The 25,696-nt window shown below is 40.9% G+C and overlaps 1 protein-coding gene across 5 annotated transcripts in view; it reads left to right on the forward strand.

Moving 5' to 3' along the window:
• Window positions 1-25,696, forward strand: part of iqsec3a (IQ motif and Sec7 domain ArfGEF 3a) — a 95,514-nt gene that overhangs the window by 24,185 nt on the left and 45,633 nt on the right. For all 5 annotated transcript variants that reach the window (XM_072455058.1, XM_072455059.1, XM_072455060.1 and 2 more), the window contains exon 2: window positions 12,669-12,749. In XM_072455058.1, coding sequence (XP_072311159.1) covers window positions 12,669-12,749 — 81 coding nt within the window. The remainder of the gene's footprint in view (window positions 1-12,668; window positions 12,750-25,696) is intronic.

The raw sequence follows: 25,696 nt of genomic DNA on the forward strand, positions 1-25,696 counted from the left end.
GCCTTCGCATTTCCTACCTGGCTAAAAACCATACCGCCAGCCTCACTCTGCCCCCCATCAACCCTGAGAAAGTCCCTCACCGGGTGAGAGCTCGTATGACCTTGCACATTCACCCAGTAAGCCAACAGAAGTTCTAGCCTCCGAAGCCGCAACGGCAATTCCCCCAACTCAACCTGCAGCGCCGAGACAGGGGAGGTCCTAAAAGCCCTACAGCAGATGCGCAAGGCCTGGGCTTGCTCCACATCAAGCTTCTTTAAGTTAGTCTCAGCCGCAGACATGTAGGCTATACAGCCATAATCAATAGCCGCCCTCATGACGGCCCGATAAATACCCAGGAGCGACCTTCTGCTGGCCCCCCAGTCCTGGCCGGATAGACAACGAAGCAAGTTATTCACCCTTTTGCATTTACCACTGACCTCATCAATGTGCTGACGCCAACTAAGCCTCTCGTCAAAGGTGACCCCCAAGAACCTCACCTCCCTGACCTGTTCGAGCACCTGCCCATGCAGTCGAAGGGAGACGTCCCTATGCCCATTGAAGAAACAGATCACTTTAGACTTCCGTACGGACAGTTTAAACCCCCACTTCAGGGTCCACTGCTCCACCTGCTGTATTGCCCTTTGCAGTTTCGCCTCGTAAAACCGGAGATTCCTCCCTCTCACCCATAGAGCGCCATCATCAGCATAAAGGCTCCTCTCAACAGACCCATCCACGTTGTCAAAGATGTCCTTAATCATAACTGTTACTGTGGTTAACCTTTATAATCCGTGTGGTGAGTTAACGTTAGAGTCCTTACATAGTATCGGTAAGGATGTTCGGGGAAAGGCCATGTGGTGTGGGGATTTTAATGCGTATAGCGCTTTATGGGGCGGTAGTGGTACCGATAGGAATGGGCAGGTGGTAGAGGTTTTTATCAATCAAAGGGAGTTGGTTTGTCTGAATGATGGGAGTGGGACCCGCTATGATATGGGGACCGGTACGGAAAGTGCAATAGATCTTACGCTTGTGTCCAAGGAGTTAGCTGGTGTTTGTAGTTGGGAGGTTCTTAGTAATCTTTCTTTTGGTAGCGATCACTATCTAGTCCGCACCGAGATTGGCTTTGGGAGCTGTGTGGTCAGGGGGACGAAGATCCAGAGGTGGCAGTTGGCAAGGGCAAACTGGGGGGCTTTCCTAAGGAAAGCTGATGATGGTTCTAGGGTTCTGCAGGAAGGAGGATTGACTCAGGTGGATGATCTCAATAGTGCAATTGTCTCGCTCATCACGCAGTCAGCGGTAGGCACGATTCCTAAGAGTGGTGGTAGTGGACATAGGAAGCGGGTGCCGTGGTGGAATGAAGCATGTGGTTATGCTGTTAGGGCAAGAAATGCGGCGTTTCGCCGGCTAAGGGTTACCCACACTGAGGGTGCCCTCATTGACTACAAGAGGGCCCGCGCTGTTGTGCGGAAAACTGTAAGAACGGCCAAGAGTGCCTGTTGGAGGCGGTATTGTTCCAAAATTGGGAGAGAAACGCGTCTCGGGGACGTTTGGGGGATGATTAAGCGGATGCATGGAGTTGAGCGCCGTCACGGGACCCCGGTCCTAATACAGAATGGTGTTGAAGCAGTCAGCGACGTTGACAAAGCTGAACTGTTGGCCAGCACCTTTGTGTCGGTGCACAGCTCTGACAATCTCTCACGTGCGGAAAGGCACTACAGGGAGAGTACTTTGGCCCAGAATTCTGAGCTGATTGGGCTCCAGCCTTCGACTCACAATGACCTTGACCTTCCGTTTAGTTTGTTTGAGCTAAGGAGAGCACTTTCTAAGGCGAAACAGACAGCCCCGGGTAAAGATGAGGTGTGCTATGACATGCTCTCTCATTTGACTGATGACACGCTTGGGCTAGTCCTGGGTCTTTTCAACCGTGTTTGGGATTCAGGTTGTGTTCCATCTGCGTGGAAACAGTCTACGGTGGTGCCGGTTCTGAAGCCGGGTAGGCCAGCGTCTGACCCTTCAAGTTATAGGCCGATTGCCTTGACGTCGCAGCTCGGGAAAACGATGGAGCGCATGGTTTCCGTAGGGGCAGGAACACCATGGATTCCGTGTTGTGTTTGGAATCTGATATCCAGCTGGCCAGGGCTCAGAAAGAAAAGGTTATTGCGGTGCTCTTTGATGTGGAGAAGGCGTACGATATGGTTTGGAAGGATGGGCTCCTCATTAAGCTGCGGAAGTGTGGTGTGAAGGGTAAACTGTTTAACTGGGTCCGGAGCTTTCTGTCTGGCCGGCGTATTCAAACCAGAGTGGGCGCTGCTTACTCTGGGGTCTATGGGGTGGAGAATGGGACCCCGCAGGGGAGTGTGTGTAGCCCTATCTTGTTCAATGTTATGATTAAGGACATCTTTGACGACGTGGATGGGTCTGTTGGGAGGAGCCTTTATGCTGATGATGGCGCTCTATGGGTGAGAGGGAGGAATCTCCGGTTTTACGAGGCGAAACTGCAAAGGGCAATACAGCAGGTGGAGCAGTGGACCCTGAAGTGGGGGTTTAAACTGTCCGTACGGAAGTCTCAAGTGATCTGTTTCTTCAATGGGCATAGGGACGTCTCCCTTCGACTGCATGGGCAGGTACTCGAACAGGTCAGGGAGGTGAAGTTCTTGGGGGTCACCTTTGACGAGAGGCTTAGTTGGCGTCAGCACATTGATGAGGTCAGTGGTAAATGCAAAAGGGTGAATAACTTGCTTCGTTTTCTATCCGGCCAGGACTGGGGGGCCAGCAGAAGGTCGCTCCTGGGTATTTATCGGGCCATCATGAGGGCGGCTATTGATCATGGCTGTATAGCCTAGATTTGTTCAGCTCGCTGCAGCAGATGCGTCGCAGCAGCCAATCAGAGATGACGTCCTACGCACGACCCGGAAAAAGACCCAAAACAAACCCCGCAAGACAAAAAAAAAATCCTTAAGACGCAGCTCTTGTTGCAAATAATGATATTGACTAAACTCTGCTCAGCTCTGAAGTATATGCTGGTCCCAGATGGGCCCCGGAGCCCATCGCCTCCGCTTTTGGACTTTGTAAAGTTAATAAACCAAAGCCATTTACACCACGAGAAAAGCAACACAGCACAACTCCTCCACTGCGCATGTGCAGGACGACTCGGACTCACGTCTGCTGCTGAGTGTATTTAGTCCGGTGCGTTTGTCTTTCTCATGTACACACGCTCAAATTCTGCATCGGGCGCGATTCGGCAGCAGCGGTTTGTACAGTAAGCGGAACTAAAGAAGGTCTAAAGTGGGACTAAAACTGAACTAAGAGAGGACTAAAACAGAACTAAGAGAGGACTAAAACAGAACTAAAAAGGAAATAAGAGAGTACTAAAACAGAATTAAGAGAGGACGAAAACAGAACTAAAACAGAACTAAGAGAGGACTAAAACAGAACTAAGAGAGGACTAAAACAGAATTAAGAGAGAACTAAAACAGAACTAAGAGAGGACTAAAACAGAATTAAGAGAGGACTAAAACAGAACTAAGAGAGTACTAAAACAGAATTAAGAGAGGACTAAAACAGAACTAAGAGAGTACTAAAACAGAACTAAGAGAGGACTAAAACAGAACTAAGAGAGTACTATAACAGAATTAAGAGAGGACTAAAACAGAACTAAAACAGAACTAAGAGAGGACTAAAACAGAACTAAGAGAGTACTATAACAGAATTAAGAGAGGACTAAAACAGAACTAAAACAGAACTAAGAGAGGACAAAAACAGAACTAAAGTGGCGGTGGCGTGGTGAGGGCCGATCATTGCTGCTTGCAGCTATATTTATTAAATATTATAGCATATATTTACATGGTTCTATTGAGTTAAGAGGCCCTTGAAAATTAATGTTTTTACCCTTTTCTTAAAGGTCAAAGTGTAAATCATCACAGACACGACGCATCTTGTTGACATTAAAAGGTCTCTGCTTTTGAGTTTTGAGAAAGCCTTTTTAAATCTTCCCAAGCTCCTTTTGTAACATTATCCATGTTAAGGTTTTTGATATGCACATGGGCACAAGGATCCACACACACACAGGTGGCGCCTTAGGAAATGTCAGGTGGGGTTAATTTTGCAACCAAGTGATGTTCAAAGTCATTGCTCCAAGACCCCGAGGCATTACTGAGCTGATTAAAATAGCCATAGCGTGGCCAATCGGCTTCTGCTGCCCTCTCGTATCACTACCAAACCAACACAATCTTAATGAAGCCTATCTTCAAAAACAACATATGCTATTTGTGTACTCCTCCGCAACTTGCCTTTCAATTTACTTTACAGACACTGTATTCAGCCTGGGCAACAGCTGTGGCTCTGTTGCCTGGGATCCAGAATATACTCTTCTTCAATTCTTTACGAAGAGTGAGTCTGTTCACCTCAACCTGAGTTTATTTCTGTGACGCATGAGAAACGAAAGACTTCATCTGTCATCTATCATTTAGAACAAAATCAAACTTGTCTCACCTCAGATTGAGACCGTTTTGTTTCATTGATTCAGCTGATACCTGAAATGTTTGTTAGTACCATGTGATATTATTTGTCTTTCTTGGACCATGCGGGTCTCAGATTGGTTTATACACCTGTCAATCACGGCCATTTTGTTTTGTATTTAAAAACATTACCACAAAAGGTAGAATTTTCTATTCTCTTAAAGGCCATTATCCTGCTTTTATGTAAAATAGTTTTTAATCCATCAAAACTGTAAATTGTAAAGCAGATATTAAAAGACGTGTCTTAATTATTTATTTTCTGTTTAAGGATTAGCCGTTTTGCCATTTTGCTTCCATAAGAACAATAGTGCAACGTTCAATTTCTGAATGTCCCCACGAAATGCCTTTGGGCTTTGACCTTGTAAACTTTTCAGTGCGACTGTCAAGAGCTTTTTCCAAATCACTGTGAACTGTGTAAGGCTGGTTTTCCTCTTGATCTTCGTTACATCACCACTGGACACAAATCAATCTATGACGCCAGTACTTGGCTGCGTCACTCCATGAGGATGACTACAGCGGACAGAGCAAATACTAAAAGCTTGTGGGATGAACTGCACTTGAAGTCAGAAATACATGCCCATATTTTATAGATGCCATGCAACACCATCTTTCATAAAAGCCAGCAAGGTGAGCGAGATTAATATATGTTATTTACTCCAGCACAAAATCTATGGCTGCATTCGCCAAAGGTGCACGGCTAGAATTTCCTCATCAGCTCAAAGGCAGGCTGATATATTTCAAGCGTTGCCAATTTGATTGTTGTTAAGAATGAGGGCAGAGCATGGAGATATTTGTGTAATTTGACCCCATGCCAAATCTTTAGCAGATGGAAACACAGCAAAGCTCTATTGCCAATAAGATGCAACAACTGCTCAATAGTGTTGGCACGAACAGCTGGTGAAAAGAAAAAAAAAAGCTATTGTTTGTGATAGTATAGGTTTCCAGGGCTCCATGGTCACAAATGCAAGATGTAGTTTTACTGTGTCAAGAGTCAATAAGGTATCCTGTACTTTAGCTTGGTATACGTCATTTAAGTGCTGTTGAAGTGTATTCATTCATATTTTTGTTTGACTGGCAAACTAGCCACCTCAAAAAAAGAAAAACATAAAAATTAAGTCACGTTTTTTGCCAATCCAATCATAGCTTTTTTATATGTGTCCTAATATCCAATTTGTGCTCTTCTGTACACTCAGTTTAATAGCATTTAGTGATTAGTGTTTGCGTACATGTCTCTGATTGGTTAATCAGCTTGGCAACTCATATCGTTGTTGAAATGTCTTAATTCTCAACTCCCCCTTTTCACTTTTCTTTCAAATATTTTCTTTCAAATTTAATTGGAGACTGCCCATTGATCTAGAAATGAATGACACACATCTCACAACATTCAAAGAGGCATTTCTTTTTGGAGTGGAAATGATAAAACTATATATTATTTCCTACATACAATATAACACTGCAGTTAGAGTAGGACATATGAGTCTTGCTTTTTTCTGTATTTTTCTCAGCAAGTGCTCATAGGAGACTTTGGAAACAACCTGTTTCCTTTGTGGCCTCCTGGGAGTGTAGTCCAGGCCATTTTCAGTCAACCCAGTGCAAGTTGGACATAAGCTGCTTCTGACACAAAGCCTTCACTGGGTCAATTTCTCTTTCTCAATCCATATGCAAACGGATTGACATAGTTTGCCCTAAGGATAGACATATTATCTGATTATTAGAGTAGATTAGGATTATGTGTAGAATTAATTTACATCATAAAACATGTGGGTTCAAGTAACGCACTGTCATGCAATACATGTGTGGAGTCAACAAATGTAAAAGTGTAATATTATCTGCACGGCTCAATAGTAAATTTGCTGCTTATGAATTAGTCTTCAGCAGTTTACCAAATCGCATTGATAAAAACTGAGCGTTGTGGTAAAATTGCAATGCAGGTACACTTCAGACACGCCCAAATTAATAATGAAAATAATAGACTTGTTAAAAAGTAAAATGAATGCCTTATTGCCTTATAAAATCTTCATAAAATCTTAAATCAATGTCAAATCATAAAATCTTCATATTTTGATTATAATTGCTTGTGTTTTAAATGTTGGTGTAATCCCTCATTTATCCAGGAGTTCTGATTGAAAGTGCATTGTCCTGAAGAAAATGCCTCTACTATGTTTTATTTGTTACATTTGCCCGAACAAGGTCAAAAGATACTGTAAAATTTGTGGAAATTATGCAAGGACATTCCTCTGGTTCATCTTAAAAATAACATATTTTCATCTTAATAACAGCACTCCAAACCCACACAGCTCTATATTACATTATCATCGTACATTATGTTCTGCCATCTTCAGCATGTGTCTATGACTAAGCTTTTCTCTAGTGCACAAGGACCCACACCTCCAACGCAGATCCATACATCAAAGTATGGATCTTTCTTCTCATCTCTCTCATCCTAGCTGGAATCTTTGTAAATTTGAATTCAATCCTATGAGGAGCGAATCCACAAACTCATTCAAAGTTAGAACAATCAGAAGAGTGACATTTTGATTTCATCCAGTCTACCCAGAGCCAGTGTGCATGAGGGTTTATAAAAGCTTATAGATTTTTTTATAGGTTGGTATTAGTGAGCTTAGTCCGTGAGGGGAAACTGAGTTGGTGGTGTGGAAGATCAGAAACCAGGCCATGTGGGCTGCTTTTAATCTTCTGCACCCGCATTGATCAAACAACATGCACGATGCAATTGTGTGTGTGTGTGTGTGTGTGTGTGCGGGCGCAGTAAAGTCTCCCAGATTTTTGTAGATACTTTGTTTGGGAAATGTTTGGGTAATCCTAAAAACAGGACGGATTGGATTTCCTTCTTGAGTGTGCAAATAAAGGGAACTCAGAACCACGGAGAGCTCCTATGCTGTAAACAGTTTCCACCACCATATCAAAGATTACACAAGGTTTTGATGTAGCAAAGTTTTTCTTTTAAAAGCCAGATGAGTGTGTGTGTGCTGTTTTGGAGGAATTTGCTTGAACATTGGTGAGAAAGGTGCAAAGATCAAAAAAGAAAGAAGTGTATAGTTGAAGCACATTACAAAGACGGTACAGTAAAAAGGGGAGGAATCAAACTCAAAGTCGTCTCATGCTCCACTCATGTTACTTAAGATGTTTATTCTGTGTGCATTTGCGAGTTCGGCAAAGCCTCTTATAGATTCTTGTGTCTCAGCTCTGCAGTGCCACCATCAGAAGAATATACTGAGGCACTTTGGCCCAGTAAAAGCTATCGATTGAATTCACGAGTGCTCAGCTGCTCCCAGGTGTGGTTAAGGCAACAAGAGAGTCAGCACTAAAGTTCATCACGTACTGGGATTTCACTGGTCCATGGCAATTAAATCCGAGATGTCGATGTCCCCTAACTATCATGATCCTAAAACTGCCACTGAATTTCAACATTAAGAAAAAGGATTAAATTAAATGAACGATTGAAAGATTATTTTAAACACAAAATTAAAGTAATTTAATTGATATTGCCTCGTGTTCTACATCAGGACTGGACTGGGACAAAATCAGCCCTGGACCGGCAGCGATCGCAGCTATTTTGCAATTTCAACAACAACAAATGTATTGAGAGTGATTTTCATGATTAAGTTGATTCTATCAATGGGCTAAGCTTACTAATATATTATTAAAATTATAAAATGTTTGAGTGCATTTTAGATTGCTAAAGCATGGAATTATCTATGGCTTGTTCTAGTAAAATCTTGTACAGTTTATTGTTACAGACATTGTTTCAAGGTGGACATATGCAAAATCATTTTAAAGGAGCATTTAACCTCGTTACAACTGTGTTTCCTCATCTTCAGTGTACTCAAAGTTGATCGATTCCATCACCTTATTTTTATTTCACTTTTTTTGTAAGGGTGGCAACACAGTTTATGATATTTTGTAGAAACTAGCAAAAATGGAGGCAGCAGCTTTTTATTTGGTGGTAAAACATACACTGCCTGTCCAAAAAAGATCCACCACAGACAAAGGGGGGGCACGCTCTAATTTTTTGTAGAACGGCCTTTAGCAGTCATTCACTGTAGCATAGTTTCATAAGCTTCTGCAATATTAAGATTTATTTCCATCCCTCTCGCTCCTGAGTGGTTTTGGCTCCACAATCATCCGGTCCGTCCGTGGGAGGAGGATCTCTCCATCACTGTGGTTCTCCCTGAGGTTTCTACTTTCTCCCAAAGGGTTTTGTAGCTGTTCCTAGCCGAGAAGCAGGGTCTAAGGACAGTAGATGTTGTGACATTTGCTTATTTCCTATGAACATTGCCTCGACACGCTGACATCTTTTCCATGACAACGGGATTTGTCTTTCCACATGGTTTCCGAAATGAAAAACCACTCGCTGCATCAGTTGGGTTTAAATATGGGTTTATATATTTATTTATTTTGTTTTATTCAAATCAATGCTTGTTTAAGCAAATATCTAGTATAAATGAGTATCTTGGTATCAAATTGTAAAAGAGGAAACAATTTTTTTCTTAATATCTTTTACCAAATTGTACCTGGTCTGGGTCAAGATAGTCTCACTTTATGTACTTTCTAAACATAACTTTTAACATCCATTCTGGGACACGGACACATTTTATGAGCTGTCTCTGTGTGGTTTAGAGGAAAGCAATGACACGCTGAATAACTGTGCTATGCTCGTCCTGTGAGAGTTTATTTGGAGCGAATAGTCTGGGTTGTTGTGGAGGCCTTGGTAATCTGCCTCCATCCTCCGAGACTCATCTGTGTTCTCCACCCTTTAAACACGGCCACAGCAGTGTCACGCTTGTTAGGGCAACACAATTACACCAGCTATTAACAAAGTGAATTAATTTACTCTCACTCCGTCCCTCCTCTGGGCCATTGTCACGTTCACCTCTTTTTTATGAACTCCTTTGATTTTCCCCCAGGCCTTGCATGTGGAGATTCTATTATTATATTATATTGTGTCAATTCTACAGGAATATGAGTAATCCCTCATTCGTCCAAGAGTGATTCATTATAGTAAAAGTCTCAAAGGTAGGTGGAAACCAAATTAGATTTTTCATACATTTTCTAGCCTTTGAAACTATTTTTACGGCCATTCTACAGAAATGTGTTGAAAAATATGATATTATTATTGATTGAGGTTTAATGATTAGACAGCGGTGAAATGTCTGTAAAATGAATCACAAAAGTGCAGAAATATAACGTTATACCCTTAGTCAGATTTTAAGATATTTCAATCGACCTTTTGTACGCCGCTATCCTTTATTTTGGTAGCGAAGGCGAGCGGGGGGAACATGCGGGGGACAGGGGCGCCGCCATGTTTGTTGTGATGACGCTGCTGGGCGTGTTTCAATCCCAGAATGCATTGCGTAAGTCAAATTTCACACCGTGATAGAGTGTGACATTACTATGGACAGGTGAGTGGCGCCGACAGAGGCAAACCAACTTATAAACGGCAATATATAGACATCTATGCGCGTTCTGGTTTTTTTACAGAAGCATGTGGAGGACTGAATATGAAGTCTCACATGCGTTGGGCGGTGCGGTTATCAGTCCTTTGGGATGAAAGATAGGTGTGCCAACGTAATATAAATATTTGACACGGCGGTTTAGGAAAGTCCGGTCGGTGAGTCTGCAAAATAATTAGAAAATAAAAGATTTTGACGTTTTTTCAACAAAATGCTGTTATTTTTTTTTTCAGTCGGCTAGTTTCATACCGGGTCGGTCGGGTTACGGCAAACAGACATATTATTTTGCACAGCCTAACCAGTTTCTACTGTAAACTATATACTTGATATTGAAATTATGCATAATCTTAAAAAAACAACATTCACAACATCATATTCATTCCAATATATCGCCCATAGTAGAGCTCAAACAATGATGTGCTTATATTCTTTATTCTAACCTTCCTCGTCACTCCTGAACACAACCGCAACAAGTCTCGACACGAGGCTCGACGGGGGGATGTGAAAGGGAATGATTTCTTGGTGGGCCGAGGAGACATATGCGTCTGCTCGTTTCCCTGTCCTCCCTGGAGAAACAAAATACGGCGAGATGGGAGCTCCGAGGCCGACGCGGAGCAGATGAAGGATACGCTGCTGCTTTGTCACACGGTCCCATCTCCGGAGATACGCTGCGCGGCTCTTTTTACCGCTCGCCCCGGCCGGTCTGACTTATGGATCAAGTGCTCTCCTTTATTTGGCCCAACGGTGAGGAATGGGGGGGATGGGGCAGTCAAAATGATGGAAAATCAGTGGAGAGGGGACAGAGGCGAGAGATGGGGGATGGAACCCTGGCTGAGCGCATGTGATGTATAGTGTTTGAGACGATAGAGCGGTGGCGGGATTGGTTGGAGTAAAAATTAACGCACTTTCGACATGGGCCACAGACATTAAAGTTTTATATCCCGTGCGCGTATACTCTGATAGATTTCACCTTCACTGGAGATGAGTCAATGCATCAAGCAAAATCCAGGTGCCTTTAATGAGTTCTGGCCAAACGCATGTATTGGAGAAAGATGACCATGTTTAAATGAGGAATATGTATTTTTTTAACCTTTATACAACAAGAATGACATACTCTAATGTAACAGTGGATTCAGCATCAACAATTCACAAGAACGTGCATTGTTTGTGCTGGTCTGAAGCCTAAAGAAAAAAGAAAAACGAGGTGCATCAGGAAAAGTATCCACTGTAAAACGTCCTTCTCTCAATCTACATTACAAACACTGCAGGTAAACAGAATTGCCAAGGAAATGTGCATGTTTAACTGCTTCTTAACGGCGCTTTCGCGTCATAAAAGAGGTGAGTTCAGGTCTGTTACATGATGATAAAAGCCTGCAGTCCCATCATTGCTGGGTCTAACAGATAATTCAAATTTTGAAGCTGTTAAGATTCTTAAATATAAAGATATGTGCATTTCCCCAGTGCTCGTTCAGCGGCGAATTGTACTTACTTATGTTGGGCCGGGGTCGCTCGTTTTTTCAAAGGCTTGGTCGCTTGTTACTCTCTGAAAATCTGCCTTCTGGTAAACCCTTGCATGGAGTAGTCCCCCTCCCAAGTGTGTGTGTTTTACGCTCGCTCTTCATCTTCGTATCACTGGCTATATTGCTGTATAAATAATGCAGTGCCAAATAAATCCTTCAAACAATTAAGCAGCATAGATCCATAGCAGTAATGCTCCGCCTTCCTACACCATTGTTATTAAATGCATGCATGTTACTTTGAAGCACTGCAGTATAGGGGTTTCACAAAATATGATTTTTGGTCAAACAATGATTTCAGTTGTACATTGAAACTTTTTAAATACATTATTAACCAAATACAGGTAGAAATATGGTGACTGAAGGTTTCCTGAGAATATATAAAGGGTATTCTTGATTGAAATCAGGAATTGTTGTCTTATTTTTGTCCCGTACACTGAGGGAACTATATTATGATAGATCCATGCGCTTAGTCACAGGGAAACGTGCTGCTCTCCTGGGGACGAGCCAGAACGAGGCTGCAGGTGAGCAGTAGGTGAGTTCTATGATTGATATGTAGCAGGACTAATCAGAAGTCCACGCCACGAGGAAATGATACTCAGATTTGGGCCAAAAAATTGTAAATTAATAATGCCACTGTTTTTGTAAGAAAATATTTTTGTAGAGTTTGTATAGTCCAGATAACGATTATCAAAAGATGGCTAACATTTTTTTTTTATAGACTTGTTGCTGCCCAAGACTGCAGGGTCATCAATAAACCAATGGCTGTATCAAAAAGTGAAAAAGACTCACTAAAAGGAATAAAGGTTTCGCTTCTTTTGCTTACATTTACTGAAATACACAACGCTTTTAAAGATGGCATGGTTTGATTTGTTTTTTGCTTTTAAATATAAAAATATATTAGTATTGAAAAGACCCCGGTAGCAGTCTTTTTGTTCATTTGCATGGGTTCATTCTATTATATGTTTTTTTGTATTTGTCAAAGATGATGAATATTTTATGGCTTTGTATGACTGGAGAGTCTTTAAACATAAAAAGATTTACCCTAACCTCAGAGTCACAGGAATATTGTAGATACCGCTCGAACGCGCAGAGAAACCCACGTATATTAACGTTCTCTGTAAAGCGAATAAATCAAACTCGGAGTCGTTACTTATGAGGAAATTCTTTCATCTTTCTCTTGTCAGAAACCAGACCGTGCTGCACCAGTTCTGCTGCCCCGCCCCTGATGCTCCGGAGGCAGAGACCTCAACCGCCTGCGTTCCCAGGTAAGACCCGCAGCCTGCCCACACACACACGTTCTCCTCTACTCGCCTTTTTGTCTGTTCCAGGGTTGTATCGCTGTAACCTGCAGCCACATACCATGCATCCTGTTAATGCCGTCGTTTAGTCCAGTGTTGAGGCAATCGTTGCCGAAGTGCCCCAGAAGGAATGACTGGAATTTGATGTGGTTGTGAAGCTTATGGCAACAAATAAAATACAATGAGCCACAATAGGCCTTCAGTGACAGATACTGAGTGACCCTTTGAGGCGACCGAAACACGATCTTGGGCGTCAAGTCTCGGCAAAATTGTTTTCTATGATGATGCTTTATTATAACAGATAAATCAACTAGAACACTAAAGTAATATGCTCGAATCAATCACCACAAGATCCCATTTTCTAATCAGGCCCGTGGCAGAGCTGAAAAATTAAGCAATCTGGAGAAATTACTTTGAGCATTTTGAAATGATAGCGGCTGTTATTGTCCATCACAGACAGCGACACATTAGGTGAAGCCCAAAAGCTGTTCTGTGGCTTGTAAACAACATGGCTAAAGGAATTGCAAAAGCTTCAAGCTGTGGATTTGATTAGCATTAGACACTGAATTATGCAGATCAGCCACACGTGAATCAAAGTTTAAGATTGGTAAGTAAAAAAGTTACCAATATGCTTTGGGGGAAGTATTGAAATGTTGAAGATTACAACAGAAGAAATACTGTATACTATTTATAACCAAATAGAATTCTCCAATTTGAATCCGAACTAAGTAAGATTAGTTTCACCCAAACTTGTGCGTCAATACGAATTAAGCTTTTGGGCTCTTTGTACGGTGGGCTTTGTATTTCACAGGATTGCTTTCTGAAGTATTGTCTGGGCTTGGCAGAAAATAGCTCTTATGTCCTGATGGTAAATCACGACTCCCTGTGGCACCGGACACAATAATAAGTGGCAGAAGGCGGCGGACCAACAAGCTTAGACCGGTTCACATTGTAAATAGGCTGTGGAAATAAATCACATTAGTAGACTCAACATAGGCCCAGAGGAATATCTATAATTATGGGCTCGACTGGACAGATATGGTATTGTAATTTTCAATAATACCATTTTATGGGTAAAGTATTTTTAGATTCTCCAATGCAATTATGTCAAAACTCCTAGATGGGGGTAAGAGTTTGGTTTTCCTAGTGTTTTCCTAATTAAAATTTTCTTTGAAATATTCAAAAGGTACATTCACAAATTAATATATTTACGTATTTATGTGATGTTTTTTAGTATCAATACTTGCTAAGTATTGTATAGTATAATGAGTATTGACTGGAGAGACAGAAAGAAGCATTTAGCAAGCTTAATTACATGGGTTATTCGGCGCTCAGACCATACGATTGTGGGCATGCCATAATAGAATTATATTAGATGTATCCCCCTGGGGCCTGGAGACTGGTGGTGGTAGATTTGAGAAGAGGGTAGAGAGGATGAGGAGGACGATGTAAGGGATGCAGAGGAGGAGATGGGGAGGCGCTGAGTCGCAGTAAAGACTGCAAGCTAACTGCATGAGGGTTTAAATGGGGCAGACTGTGCGCTGATTGGGAGCAGAGGAGGTGCGCCGTGCCACAGGGAGGAGTAACTCGGGCGCGTTGATTGAGGCTGGAGAGCGGGTGTGCCCTGGTGTCGCAGTGGACATAGATTGGGTGGAGTTAGGTCTTCCAGGCTGAATTTACGCTAGCTTTATTTCCTACACTTTAAGAGTGGATGTAGTGAGATAAAGGGCTTTAGATCAACATTTGTCCACAGCCCAACATGATGCTGAGCATGTCATCACTATTGTTAAACAATTACATTACATTATATGTCACCAGAACTCAATACTCAGTCTGTGTCTGTCACCAGTGCCTCTTAGCAAGTGGCTTAAAAAGCGCTTAGTTGAACCATGAGTGACTTTCATACAGATCAAACTTGTAGAAGGAAATTGAAAAGCTTTGAAAAACAATAAAAAACAAAAACGGGGGTAAAGAAAATCAATATCATAGCGGCTTACCTTGAACTTTGTCTGATGGAAAGAGTTTGATGGTGCTGCTGTGGCTGGGTGTGATTGTTCTGGGCTTTGGGACCATTAACTAAAGGTACAAACAAAGTGCACAACAGAAGGGTCTGCATTCACCTGTCAGCCTCCTGCCAGCTCCAACTGCTTCAAAGCCATCATCTCTGGACTGTAGACGGGCAAAGTTAGCATCAGAGGCTTGTGTTTCTTTTTTTTGTCTCTTGTTATTCCTTTCCGTTCTTGTTGCCAAAGTTGTTATTTCTTGTATTGTTGTCAGTGATTTTTCCATCTTCCACTCCTTTCACTGCAACGTACCTTCGCAAACGCATACCATACCATTGCATCCATTGTCATAATAACCACGTCATCCTTCAAGCTTGTCTTTTCTACTGTGAGTATTCACTTTTGATATGTGAAAGCTAACTGTGCCTATACTACAACTCCCATAATGCATTGGTGTGTATGTAGGACCTGTCCAACGCCACGCCACAGACCAGTGAGCTGTATCGTCGACACATGTAATGCATCTGTGTTCATGTGAAAAAATAAGTTATTTTCATGTTGCATGTCGTGATCAGAGCATAGCCCCTGTTCGCTTGTCTGCGTCTGAATATGTACTGTTGTGTGTGACTGATGAAAGAGATGCATCACACACATTAAACATGGTACTTGTGCAAATGTGTGAAAACGTGATTAAAGCTGAGGTATCTGATTTTCACACAGCAAACTGGAAGTAGGTGTTAAAATCTATAGTTCATAGGTCTTACACACACATGGTTAATATTTAAGGCACATGTATTGCTTTTAAAACAGCTTTTTTCAGACAGCGAAGTGAAACCAGGGTGGCACAGCCAATCAGAGCGCTGCTTTTGACCAGAACCGAAAGGCCAAAAGGCTATATTTATAGCCACAAACAATAACAAGCAGCACCTAATTTAAGTGCTGCTTTTACATGATGCTCTGTAGTGGAAAACACAAAATGTGCTCATTTACAACAAAAAGTGAAGTTTACCACTTTCAAATATTCTATAAAATATGTATGTACTCAAGGGAAATCAAAACCATGATTGCAGTGAACACTTTATTGACTTTCCTCGTGTATATTTCTACAACTACTGCTTCTGCTTCTTATACAATCCCAAAAATAACTCCCCAGATTGGTGGATGTAATGTGCTTTTTGTCTCTAATTAAAAAAAATATATATTAAAAAAATTAAAAGAAAATTTATGGGAACTTCCTTCTTTGGATTCGACTCATCCTTCAATGGGGCAACCTGCCAGGAGCAGTTGGGGTGGGCAATATATCAAAATTGAATGTTGTTTTGAAGATATGCAAAAGTATATCATGTATAGTGAAAACATATTCTTATTATATTTCTGAACTTTTTTTTAAAGTTTCATGTGAAGTTGTCTTATAATTAAACCTCAACTAATAAGTCTAAAGACATGTTTTATCCAATTTCTGATGAATTGCCATAATATAATTTAACATTAGAAATTCCGCTTTTTTTCGTGTGGCCGTCACACAAGTATCACATTTTTGTGCCTGGCAAAAAAATAGCTCCTTTTAAACTAAACTTGCTCCCATAATGTGGACCGATGTGTATGTGAACTCTGGAGAGGGACTGATTTATCTGGAGAAGAGTGAATGATTCGTTTTATGCGGCAGAGAGGAGTGGATGGGAATGATGTCACGGAACTTTTACAATGAGCTGATCAAACAGTACCAGAATCAGAAATTATCAGAATGAATGGTTATTGAATAATTGGCAGGTGTCATGAGTCCAACAGCAGAGGGGTTCTGGTCCAAATGGACGGTAACCTCCTGCCTGAGGGGAGTGGCCTCCTGCCTGAGGGGAGTGGCCTCCTGCCTGAGGGGAGTGGCCTCCTGCCTGACGGAAGTGGCTCAAATAGTCCATGTCCAGGGTGAGAAGGGTCGGCTGTGATCCGACCTGCTCGTCCCAGAGTCCTGGAGACGTGCATGTCCTGCAGAGATGGAAGTCTGCAGCGATCACCTTCTCAGCAGAGGCACAATGCGCTGTAGTCTCTGTTTGTCCCTGGCTGTGGCTCCTACGTACCACACGTGATGGAGGAGGTGAGGATGGACTCAATGATGGCCGTGTAGAACTGCACCATCATCTCCACTGTCAGATTGGCTTTCCTCAGCTGCCGCAGGAGGATGTACATTCTCTCCTGGGCCTTTGGCTGGGGGGCTGTGATTTTCCTGAAGTCCATGATCATCCCTCCTGTAGACAGACTCATCCTTGTCCGAGATGAGCCCAATGAGAGTGGTGTTGTCTACAAACTTGATCGGTTTTATGGAGTCGTGGCTGGAGGTGCAGCAGTTTGTGTACAGGGAGAAGAGCAAAGGAGAAAGAACGCAGCCCTGTGGAGATCCTGTGCTAGTAGTCCGAATGTCTGAGACATTCTACCCCAGGCGAACATGAAGTCAGTGATCCACCTGCAGGTGGAGTCAGGAACAAAATCATGGACTATAACCTCAGCCTGCCCACGGACGACGGGTGACAATTACCACTTCTACAACCTGCTACAAAGCATCTCTAAAAACATGTACAGTAGGCAATAGAGATGCTAACTCTCAGTGGGACTTTCCTGGTTAAAGGTCAATAAATTAATAAAATCTCTCCTGTTAAGGTCAATGTATGTTGTACACTGTCCCAGTTTCAAATTAATTAATTAAACTAAACTAACAAACAAACTCGGCCACCTTTCTTAACTATTCCTCAACCACATAATGAAGCATCATTTTACTAGTTCTGTTTCACGCTGTCACAAATGGAGATTCTAAATGCTCCTTCTGGGGCCGGACGAGGAAAAGGGCAGCATTGGAGTGGGAAGCACAGGGTAATTTGAAAGCACACTTTGTAACTAGGAGCTTTGTCGCATCAGTTATTAGCCGACACACAGGTAACGGCATGTACCTGGATCATTTAAATGAGTGGACTGCGGGGAGGTGTGTGAGGGCTTTCACTGTCACTTATAATGAGGACCCTATGGAGGTGCTGAACTCTGCTTGACATCTCCAGTCATTCCTGTACGACTGTGAGGAAACACTAGAGACACACTTGGGTTTGTCAGGTCCATAATTGCTACTGAGATGATTGGAGCCAGATGGTTCCGTGATAGTGGAGTGTCGTTATGGATTGTATAGTCTGGTAATATTTCAAAACTTTAGATACCTATTTTCTTTTAAAATCTACAGTTAATATTTTAACTACACTCTATGTTCACTAAAATGTTGAGAACATGATTATATTCAATATTCATTAAATATTTAACCTATTTTTCCCCCAGTTTGACAATTTTGGTGAAGTTTATAATTGTACTTCCTGGTTGGATATGAGCAACAGATGTGATTCCATAATTGTTACCTAGCAACCAAATTGTAAGCAAGGGCCAAATCCATAAAATAGTTATGATTTGACAAATAATTCCGGATGCGACTTTATTTTCTTAAATCATTGTTTAAACTGTCATTAAAATTAGTCAGAACTATGACAAATATTTACCACATGTTCTATCCGACTAAACTACGTAATAATTAGAAGAATAAAAACATGACAAACTCTTACGTGCACTTTCAGCATAACTCCAACACAGGCTTAGAGACACATTATTTGTAGAATAATGTCACACAATGACTTACAAAGTTGCTTTTAACTTTGAAAGTAGTGACATAGTATAGTTCCAGACAAAAAACAAAAACACTATTGTCACGTGATTTTAGTGCCAGACTTAGACTTGCCTTCAGTTTCTATATGAATTTATTTGGGCAAACCTTTCATAATAAATGACTCGTGTTTTCTTCACTGGTGCACTGTGTAACATTTAAGGGTGTGTCATCTGCTTGTCTCTCTTGATGTTTTTTTGCCTGGGTTTTCCACATTATTACACAAAAAATAGGGGCAGATTTGCTTCTCCACAGATCTAATCTGTTTATTGACCTGGCTTTGACCCCTGCTTGTCTCCATGGAAATTGATACATTTAATACCATATTGTGGAACATTCCAGACCTAAAACAATCAACACCAGGGTCTTGACATATGAATTGAAGACTTAAGCACAACACAGCTGTGCCTTTAAGTTTCAGCTAAACTGTTAAAACATTGCTCAGTGTTGAAAATGAGAGGAAACTCTGACTGAATATTTTAGCATAGAAAACAGCTCTGCAGAAATGTAAATAATGAAACCCCTGAGAACGCCTGTTGGACCAGCCGCAAGATGGATGATTACGGGCTTGAATGACAGTTGTGCACTAGCATCAATTGTGGAATACAAAGCACATGGTAATTGGTTGCAACTAATGTTTGTCACTACATATTTTGATTTTGATAATACATATATTTATTTCTGTTCGGTTAGATAATACATGAATCATCTAGTCACCTATCCTGTTTTTATTCTTTTTAATGAAATTCTCTTTTTAAACACTTCTTGCAATATGACTCACATTTCTCTATTCTTAACACACAAGCGTGTGCTTTGGATATGAAATATGTTAGCCACAATATCTCTGAATTCTCACATAATTAGTAACGCAGTTAAACCACAGATTTAACAGCCTCCTTCTTTATAAAAAAATAAATAAAAAGCTTTTGTAAATCAAACATTGGGAGATTGGCACATACTTTGTAGCACCTGTTCCTTTTTGTTTATTCATAAGTCCATCTTCGTGGAAAACCATTATCTCAAAGCAGGCCTCTCTCAGGTCTGCGTCATGGCGACCAGCTGGGACCATAGTAAACACTCACACTTTTGGTCTCAGAGTTAAATATAAAGCACCAGTCACTCTTGGCAGGTGATGCTCCATAATTCTGGCAGCTCCAGACTGTCACAGATTGGCTGCCAAACGAACAGTCTTTTCCAAGTATTCAAAGACATCTTTGTCAGCATTTAAAAAGGTCTTAAATTAGGCCTCCCACTGTTTAGCCTGACAAGTGACAGGAACATGCATATACTTACAATACTTTAATGAGCCATCCTGTGCTCATCATCACAGTTTGCAAATGATTTACCTTGTCACAGGGAAAATAACAGGCCACATTCAGTGCAGTGCATGCCATGAATATAAAACAATATAAATGCAATAGATGTGATTGGTTGCTGTTGAACAATAAAAGTTGTATATTTTGTTATTATGTAAGATAATACAGATCTGAGGCAAAACCTTTTTTTTTTTAGGTTACGCTGTATTTCTTTTCTTCTTTAATTCATTTCATCCTTAGTTTTCTATGGAAGAATAATCTTTAAATTATTACACGCACCAAACCCTATTTATATGATGGGGACAACAAACATGTACAGTACATTAAACATGTAACACACTACAACATTTATAGCCAAAGCTAATTTGCAGAACGTTCATCATAAATTTATCATAAGACAAAGGCAAAACATTTCATTCTGTCATCTTAAGTATTCTTGTGGTGATTACATTCTCACAACCTGCTTGATTTGTTTATATCAAATTATAATCCTGAATTAGTCCTTTGTACAAAAGTACTCCCAAAAAAGAGGTCAAATTTGACCCAGGCCATGTTTCAGTTCTTGTGTGTGTGTCCCAGATATACTGTCTACAATTCTTGCCATTTTTGCACATTAAATGCTTTATTCTTTATGAAAATAAATGAAAAAGAAACTTTTTTCCTCACATTTGTATGAGAAAATAAACTGATTTTTTCTTTTCTTTTTTCATATACACCTGCAGGGCATCGCCTTAGTGCAGGACAAACATTTCAATCCTTTCTCAGTGATTATGTAGCATTATGTAATATTTCAATATTAATCATAATTTGGGGACTAAGCTTTAATCCACCCACACAAGCTGATATCTGTGCCTCACTCAACTAAGATGGCTGGCAAGGAGAGGCATCCAGTGTAAAAAATAACATCACGCTAAAATAGTATGCAAACACGGATGCAGGGATGTGATTTGCTAAGATGATCTCTGAAAACTGAAAGTAGCTGCAGTTTCCTTGACCACATATAGAAACACCAAATAGAACACCAAGTTAGACATTTACAGATGCAAGTTTCAGTTTCATTTTTTGTCAAAATGAGAAAACAAAGCAACTTTCATTCCATCTCGGCATTAAAAGGCTCATGAAATACATTAATAATTCACTTGTGTCCTGCTGGTCACTCAATGCAATGGTGACACGTGGACGATAAGGACAATGGCTTTGCCACTTTGGCTGGAGACCCAGACAAATGAAAGTTATGGTTGTTAAGGATTACAGGGACCATGATGCATTGAGGCAGAAGGGAGATCTGATAGAATGATTGATCTATTTAGTTGGAGGACGTTCAGGGGCACGATGAGAAAGTATGCCACAATACTTTTTATAGTCGACCACATGTCAGAGCCAGGTAGACTTTCTGTGGATGTGTATAATCAGTTTGTCTTCATTGAATGGATTAGATGAATATATAATCACATATCCAGGTCAAGTTAGTGTGTTTCGTTTATATACAAGGTTTTCAGTTTGAATGATTTGAATTATTCCAATTAGTCAGATATTATATCATTGTCTGTCAAGTGTTAATTCAATTCAATTTATTTTGTAGCGCCCAAAATCACAACAGTTGCCTCTGAGGGCGACAGTGAAAAACAGATTAAACAATGTCCGTGGGGACGAGGGACGATGCACTGTGTTAAATATTATCTGCAAATCTGATTAAAGTGAGTCAGAATTTAATGCTCTGTTATTTTTAAATTCAACTATTGTTTAATGTAACAATGGTCGTTCTGTATTTTGAAGGTTTATTTATGGTTTCACCTTTTGAACCCTCATTGGCTGAATACTTGTGTGTTGGGTGTTTTGGCTGCCTCGCTTTTGCACGCTGCCTTTCATGCTCGAGAAAGTGACCTTGCCTGCTGTCCTGTTGTCATGGGAACAGAGGCTAAAGCAGAGAAACGTTTGACACAGTAATCACAAAATCATTGGCGTCATTAGTTTTTATTCTTAATTGGAAAAGTATTCAACAAGAGTTAATTTTTATTTTTATTTTATAGCAGTTCATGTTAATTCTCTTCTCACGTCAGCTGATGCTTCCTCGTCTTCCTATTGGTTTACAGGCTGCTCCAATGACCAATCAGATGAGCCCATGGTGTTGCTTTCCTCTGGGCTCTTTCTACACAGCTGCTGGACATTTGTGCACACAGATATTCTATCAATAGTAAAGACAGAATAAAAACATTTGAATTAAGGATATTGTACGTAAAAAATAAAATAATAGCCAACAAAGATGGAAACAAAGAAAACCCTAATATTTAATGCATGTTTCCTCTCTTTTTTCCCTTAATTATACAATGAATATAGTCCCGTGAAAAATAAAGGATGTGTAGGGATAACAACTAATCCAAATAGTTTTTAGTCAGTTTCAGGGTCAAACTCCTCCCATAGGGCATTATCATTCCAGCTCCTCAGACCAGTATTTTTCAGCTTGATAATTGCTTTCGGATGGAAGCCAAAACGTCTTGATTTTAAAAGCACAGTTTCCAATTGAAATTTTATACAGAATGTATTGTGTATCTTTAGTTGGTTTGTCCTGCTGCTTAACACTGATTTAGTTGCATTAATATGCTCTTGCTTTTCCAAAATGTGGCGGTGGCGAGCACATAACCTTTTGAGCTCTGGCTTCCTTTCTCTCTGCTCCACTGTGGCTTATCTCAGCATTGTGATGTGGGCACACATTTTATTACAAAGGAGATTTTATAAAAGCACAGCATTTGATGAGTTTTCAGCAGCCAAAGCAAGAGTGTGTGCTGCTCAGTATGACTCTGGGCATCATGAATCAGCAGGCTTTTATGCCTATATAAATAGCTCAGCGCTGACATTCAGAACAAAAGACACTCTTCCAGATACAACTCCTTAACGTATAGGATGCTGACAAGTTTAATCTATGATTCTGCGGCAGCTGTGTGGAAATAGTGCTCATTTATTCCCCATAATGCACTGTACTAAACAACGGTCATTTTTTGGGAGCGACTGACGTGGCCCTCGAGGCATCGCCAGCACCATTACTGAAACGCGCCGCGAGATGTTTTTGCAATAATACCTTTTCTGCTACAGCCAAACAATGAATCTACATTTCCCATTGAGCATTGGGAAAGATCATTATACCAGCTTGCACTAAAACAACACTTTTTGTTCTTTTTCTGAATGTGGAAACTTCGATCAGACGCACACACTTCAGTGGATTTTAGACAACACTACCGGTAGTTTAAGGGGCACATTTTGTTCTTCGGTGCTTTGAGACTTTACAAAATGTGCCACAGCAGCATCTATGCCCTTCTCTGTCCCCAACCACTGTCTTTAATAGTCTGCCATCCTGTTACCTGGCATCAGGGGCATCCCACAAGTCCTTTACTCGCATCATGTAGTCGATTCTGTAAGCTTGTGACTGACTCCGCACTGATAAATTGTCCCCATTGTGCAGTAGGTGAGTGATGCCAGACTCTGTAATATTGCAGGTCGTTGAACAAGTCTTAAAACGTCCCCTCTGAACAGCAGGTGGCACCGATGAGCTGCAAGGGCATTCTTTTTTTTTTTTTTCTCTGGAACTTTCTGTCTTTAATATCATGGAACGTCAGCCAAATTTATTGTTTTATGCAACAAAGAATTCTATATTGAAAAAAACAAACCGAGGGTGATATGGCAAAATAATAACTCTCATATTGATCAATCTCTGTTTTCTATTCAAATGTATGCTTTATTTTTATTTCAGGGTCATAAATAGTTTTAACCATTGTCATTTAACACAAAAAATAGGAGGACTGCGATCTCGTGATTAAAAAACCCACATATAATTGACAAACTCATGACAGAAACTCCATCTCCGTTGAAATTTAATTAATTACACTTAATTGCCCCAGTTTAAAATATCACAATGCCTTTTGTTTTTATCGCAAGATTTGATGTTTTGATGGGTCTGATGTATTACGCAACACTCATAAGAAATAAGAAATACAGACAATAGAGAATATTTCACTAAATATTCCCTTTTAACCAGAGTAATTACAGTAAACAAATCACTATCGACAAATAATCCACTGGAACGAATGCGTGATAGAGTTACGTAAAGCTCGTAAATTTGATCTGAGCACAAGTCTTACTCCCCAGCTGTATCCACAGTGTAGCTCTCTAAGGGTACAGCTTGTTCCCACTGTTCCATTAGGTGTCCGTGCGTGGGTTCCTCTGTCACAGCAGCCTTATGTCCCGTCGCAGAGTCCTTGTCCTGGCACAACCGAGGCAGTCGTGCAAAGCTACATCAACTCCAAAATGAGAGGTGAGGAGGGGCGGAGAACGCAACAATGTGCTGACAATGCAACCTGTCGCCGTTCAGAGCGTCTCACTGTAATGAAGCCGTGAGGAGGAGGGAGAGACTGAAGACAACGAGGAGCGGGCCGGATCCATTCAAAACCATCGTGTGCAGCGTTTGTGCGGAGTCACATTAAGGAGAATCACTCAGACCTAGAAATGCTAATTAAAGCTGCTTTGTACTGAGCTGTGCTTTCGGCTGCTGCTGCTGCTGCTGCTGCCGAGCAAAGGCTTTTGCGAGTAATCTTTGCTGTGTCACTTCAGTGTCAGACCGTGATAATAGCGTGAATCACACTGAATCGGAATATGATCGTGACACTCATTTCTCACATTAAAGTGCGAGCCTATTGAAAATGTTCAATTTCCAGTGAAAGGACCTTTTGCCACACAAATTTAGGGTTGTCAAAAAATTCAGTACACTAAAACTAGATACGACAAAATCTCAAAGTCGCAAAGTCTAGTCTTGATCTATATCAGAACTAGAATAAGCAATTTATTTATTTGCGTATTTATGTATTTGTTTGAAAGGGACAATGCAGTCAGCCATAGTAACAAGCACATACTAGTACAGGTATACTAGTGCTAATTCTAAACTTCTCTCCCTTGTTGGGCATTTTCCTGTGCAGTTTAAAACATCATCAAGTGGGTACAGCTTATTCATTTTTTTAGCCAAGCCTTGAGCCTCCGGGTGAACAACCCCAGCTTTGATATGCATTTGAGTTCAGTGGTGGAGTGACTTCCATAGTTTAGTGTGACTGACACTTTTGCACGTGTAGCAGAAGACATTTGCCACTGCTAATTAAATGAGAAATGCTATAATGTTTGCTCTGCCTTAGCCACGGACGTTTTTGAATCGAGATAACATTAATACTATGAGATTATACGACGCTGAGTTGTTATTCAGGCGCTAAGATTAAGCTCTAAATACCGTAGACCACATACAGACGCCTAACGACGCAGTCAAGTCAAATGTAGATGCTCTTAATGCCAACAAAATAACGTGTCACAGAGATTCTATCCAAACACTTAAGATAGCAACGTTTATCTCAGAATGAACTGAGAAACATTTCTTCCGCTCTGTAAAAGTAATTTCACTGCTGAGAGGAGCCACATGAGAAAGTGTATGAGGGTGCATCCGAGTGGAGACAGTGACAGATGATAGAGACTATGTCAGAGAGTAACTGGAGTGCTTAATACGGGACTAAACTGCTCCTGCCGCCGCTTAATCTTTGCCTGCGCTAACTTTGAACGTGTCTCATCTCTTTATATCTCATAAGAACTTATAAATTACTGCCTTTCATTAATAACGTATTAAAACATGGCTCGTAATAATGCTTTTGTGCTTTGTTTTTCATATCGCTCTTCCTTTATTGCAGTTGTGGAGTGTCCTCGGTAGTATTTTATTACAGTGTGAGTCCTTGTGGCGTCGGCTCATTTGGGATTTGTCCTCGCTTTGCTGACTGTGTTTGTTTGAGTGGTCAAGGGCCTTTCTGCTGTGAAACATTAGACCAAAGCTCAAGAGAACCTTAATCTATAAAGAGAAACTTCAACTATATTTGAATAATTCTT

This window comes from Eucyclogobius newberryi, unplaced genomic scaffold (genome assembly GCF_026437365.1).
Source record: "Eucyclogobius newberryi isolate DKJ021-1_F unplaced genomic scaffold, fEucNew1.0.hap1 SCAF_2, whole genome shotgun sequence".
In the NCBI taxonomy this organism is placed as follows: domain Eukaryota; kingdom Metazoa; phylum Chordata; class Actinopteri; order Gobiiformes; family Gobiidae; genus Eucyclogobius; species Eucyclogobius newberryi.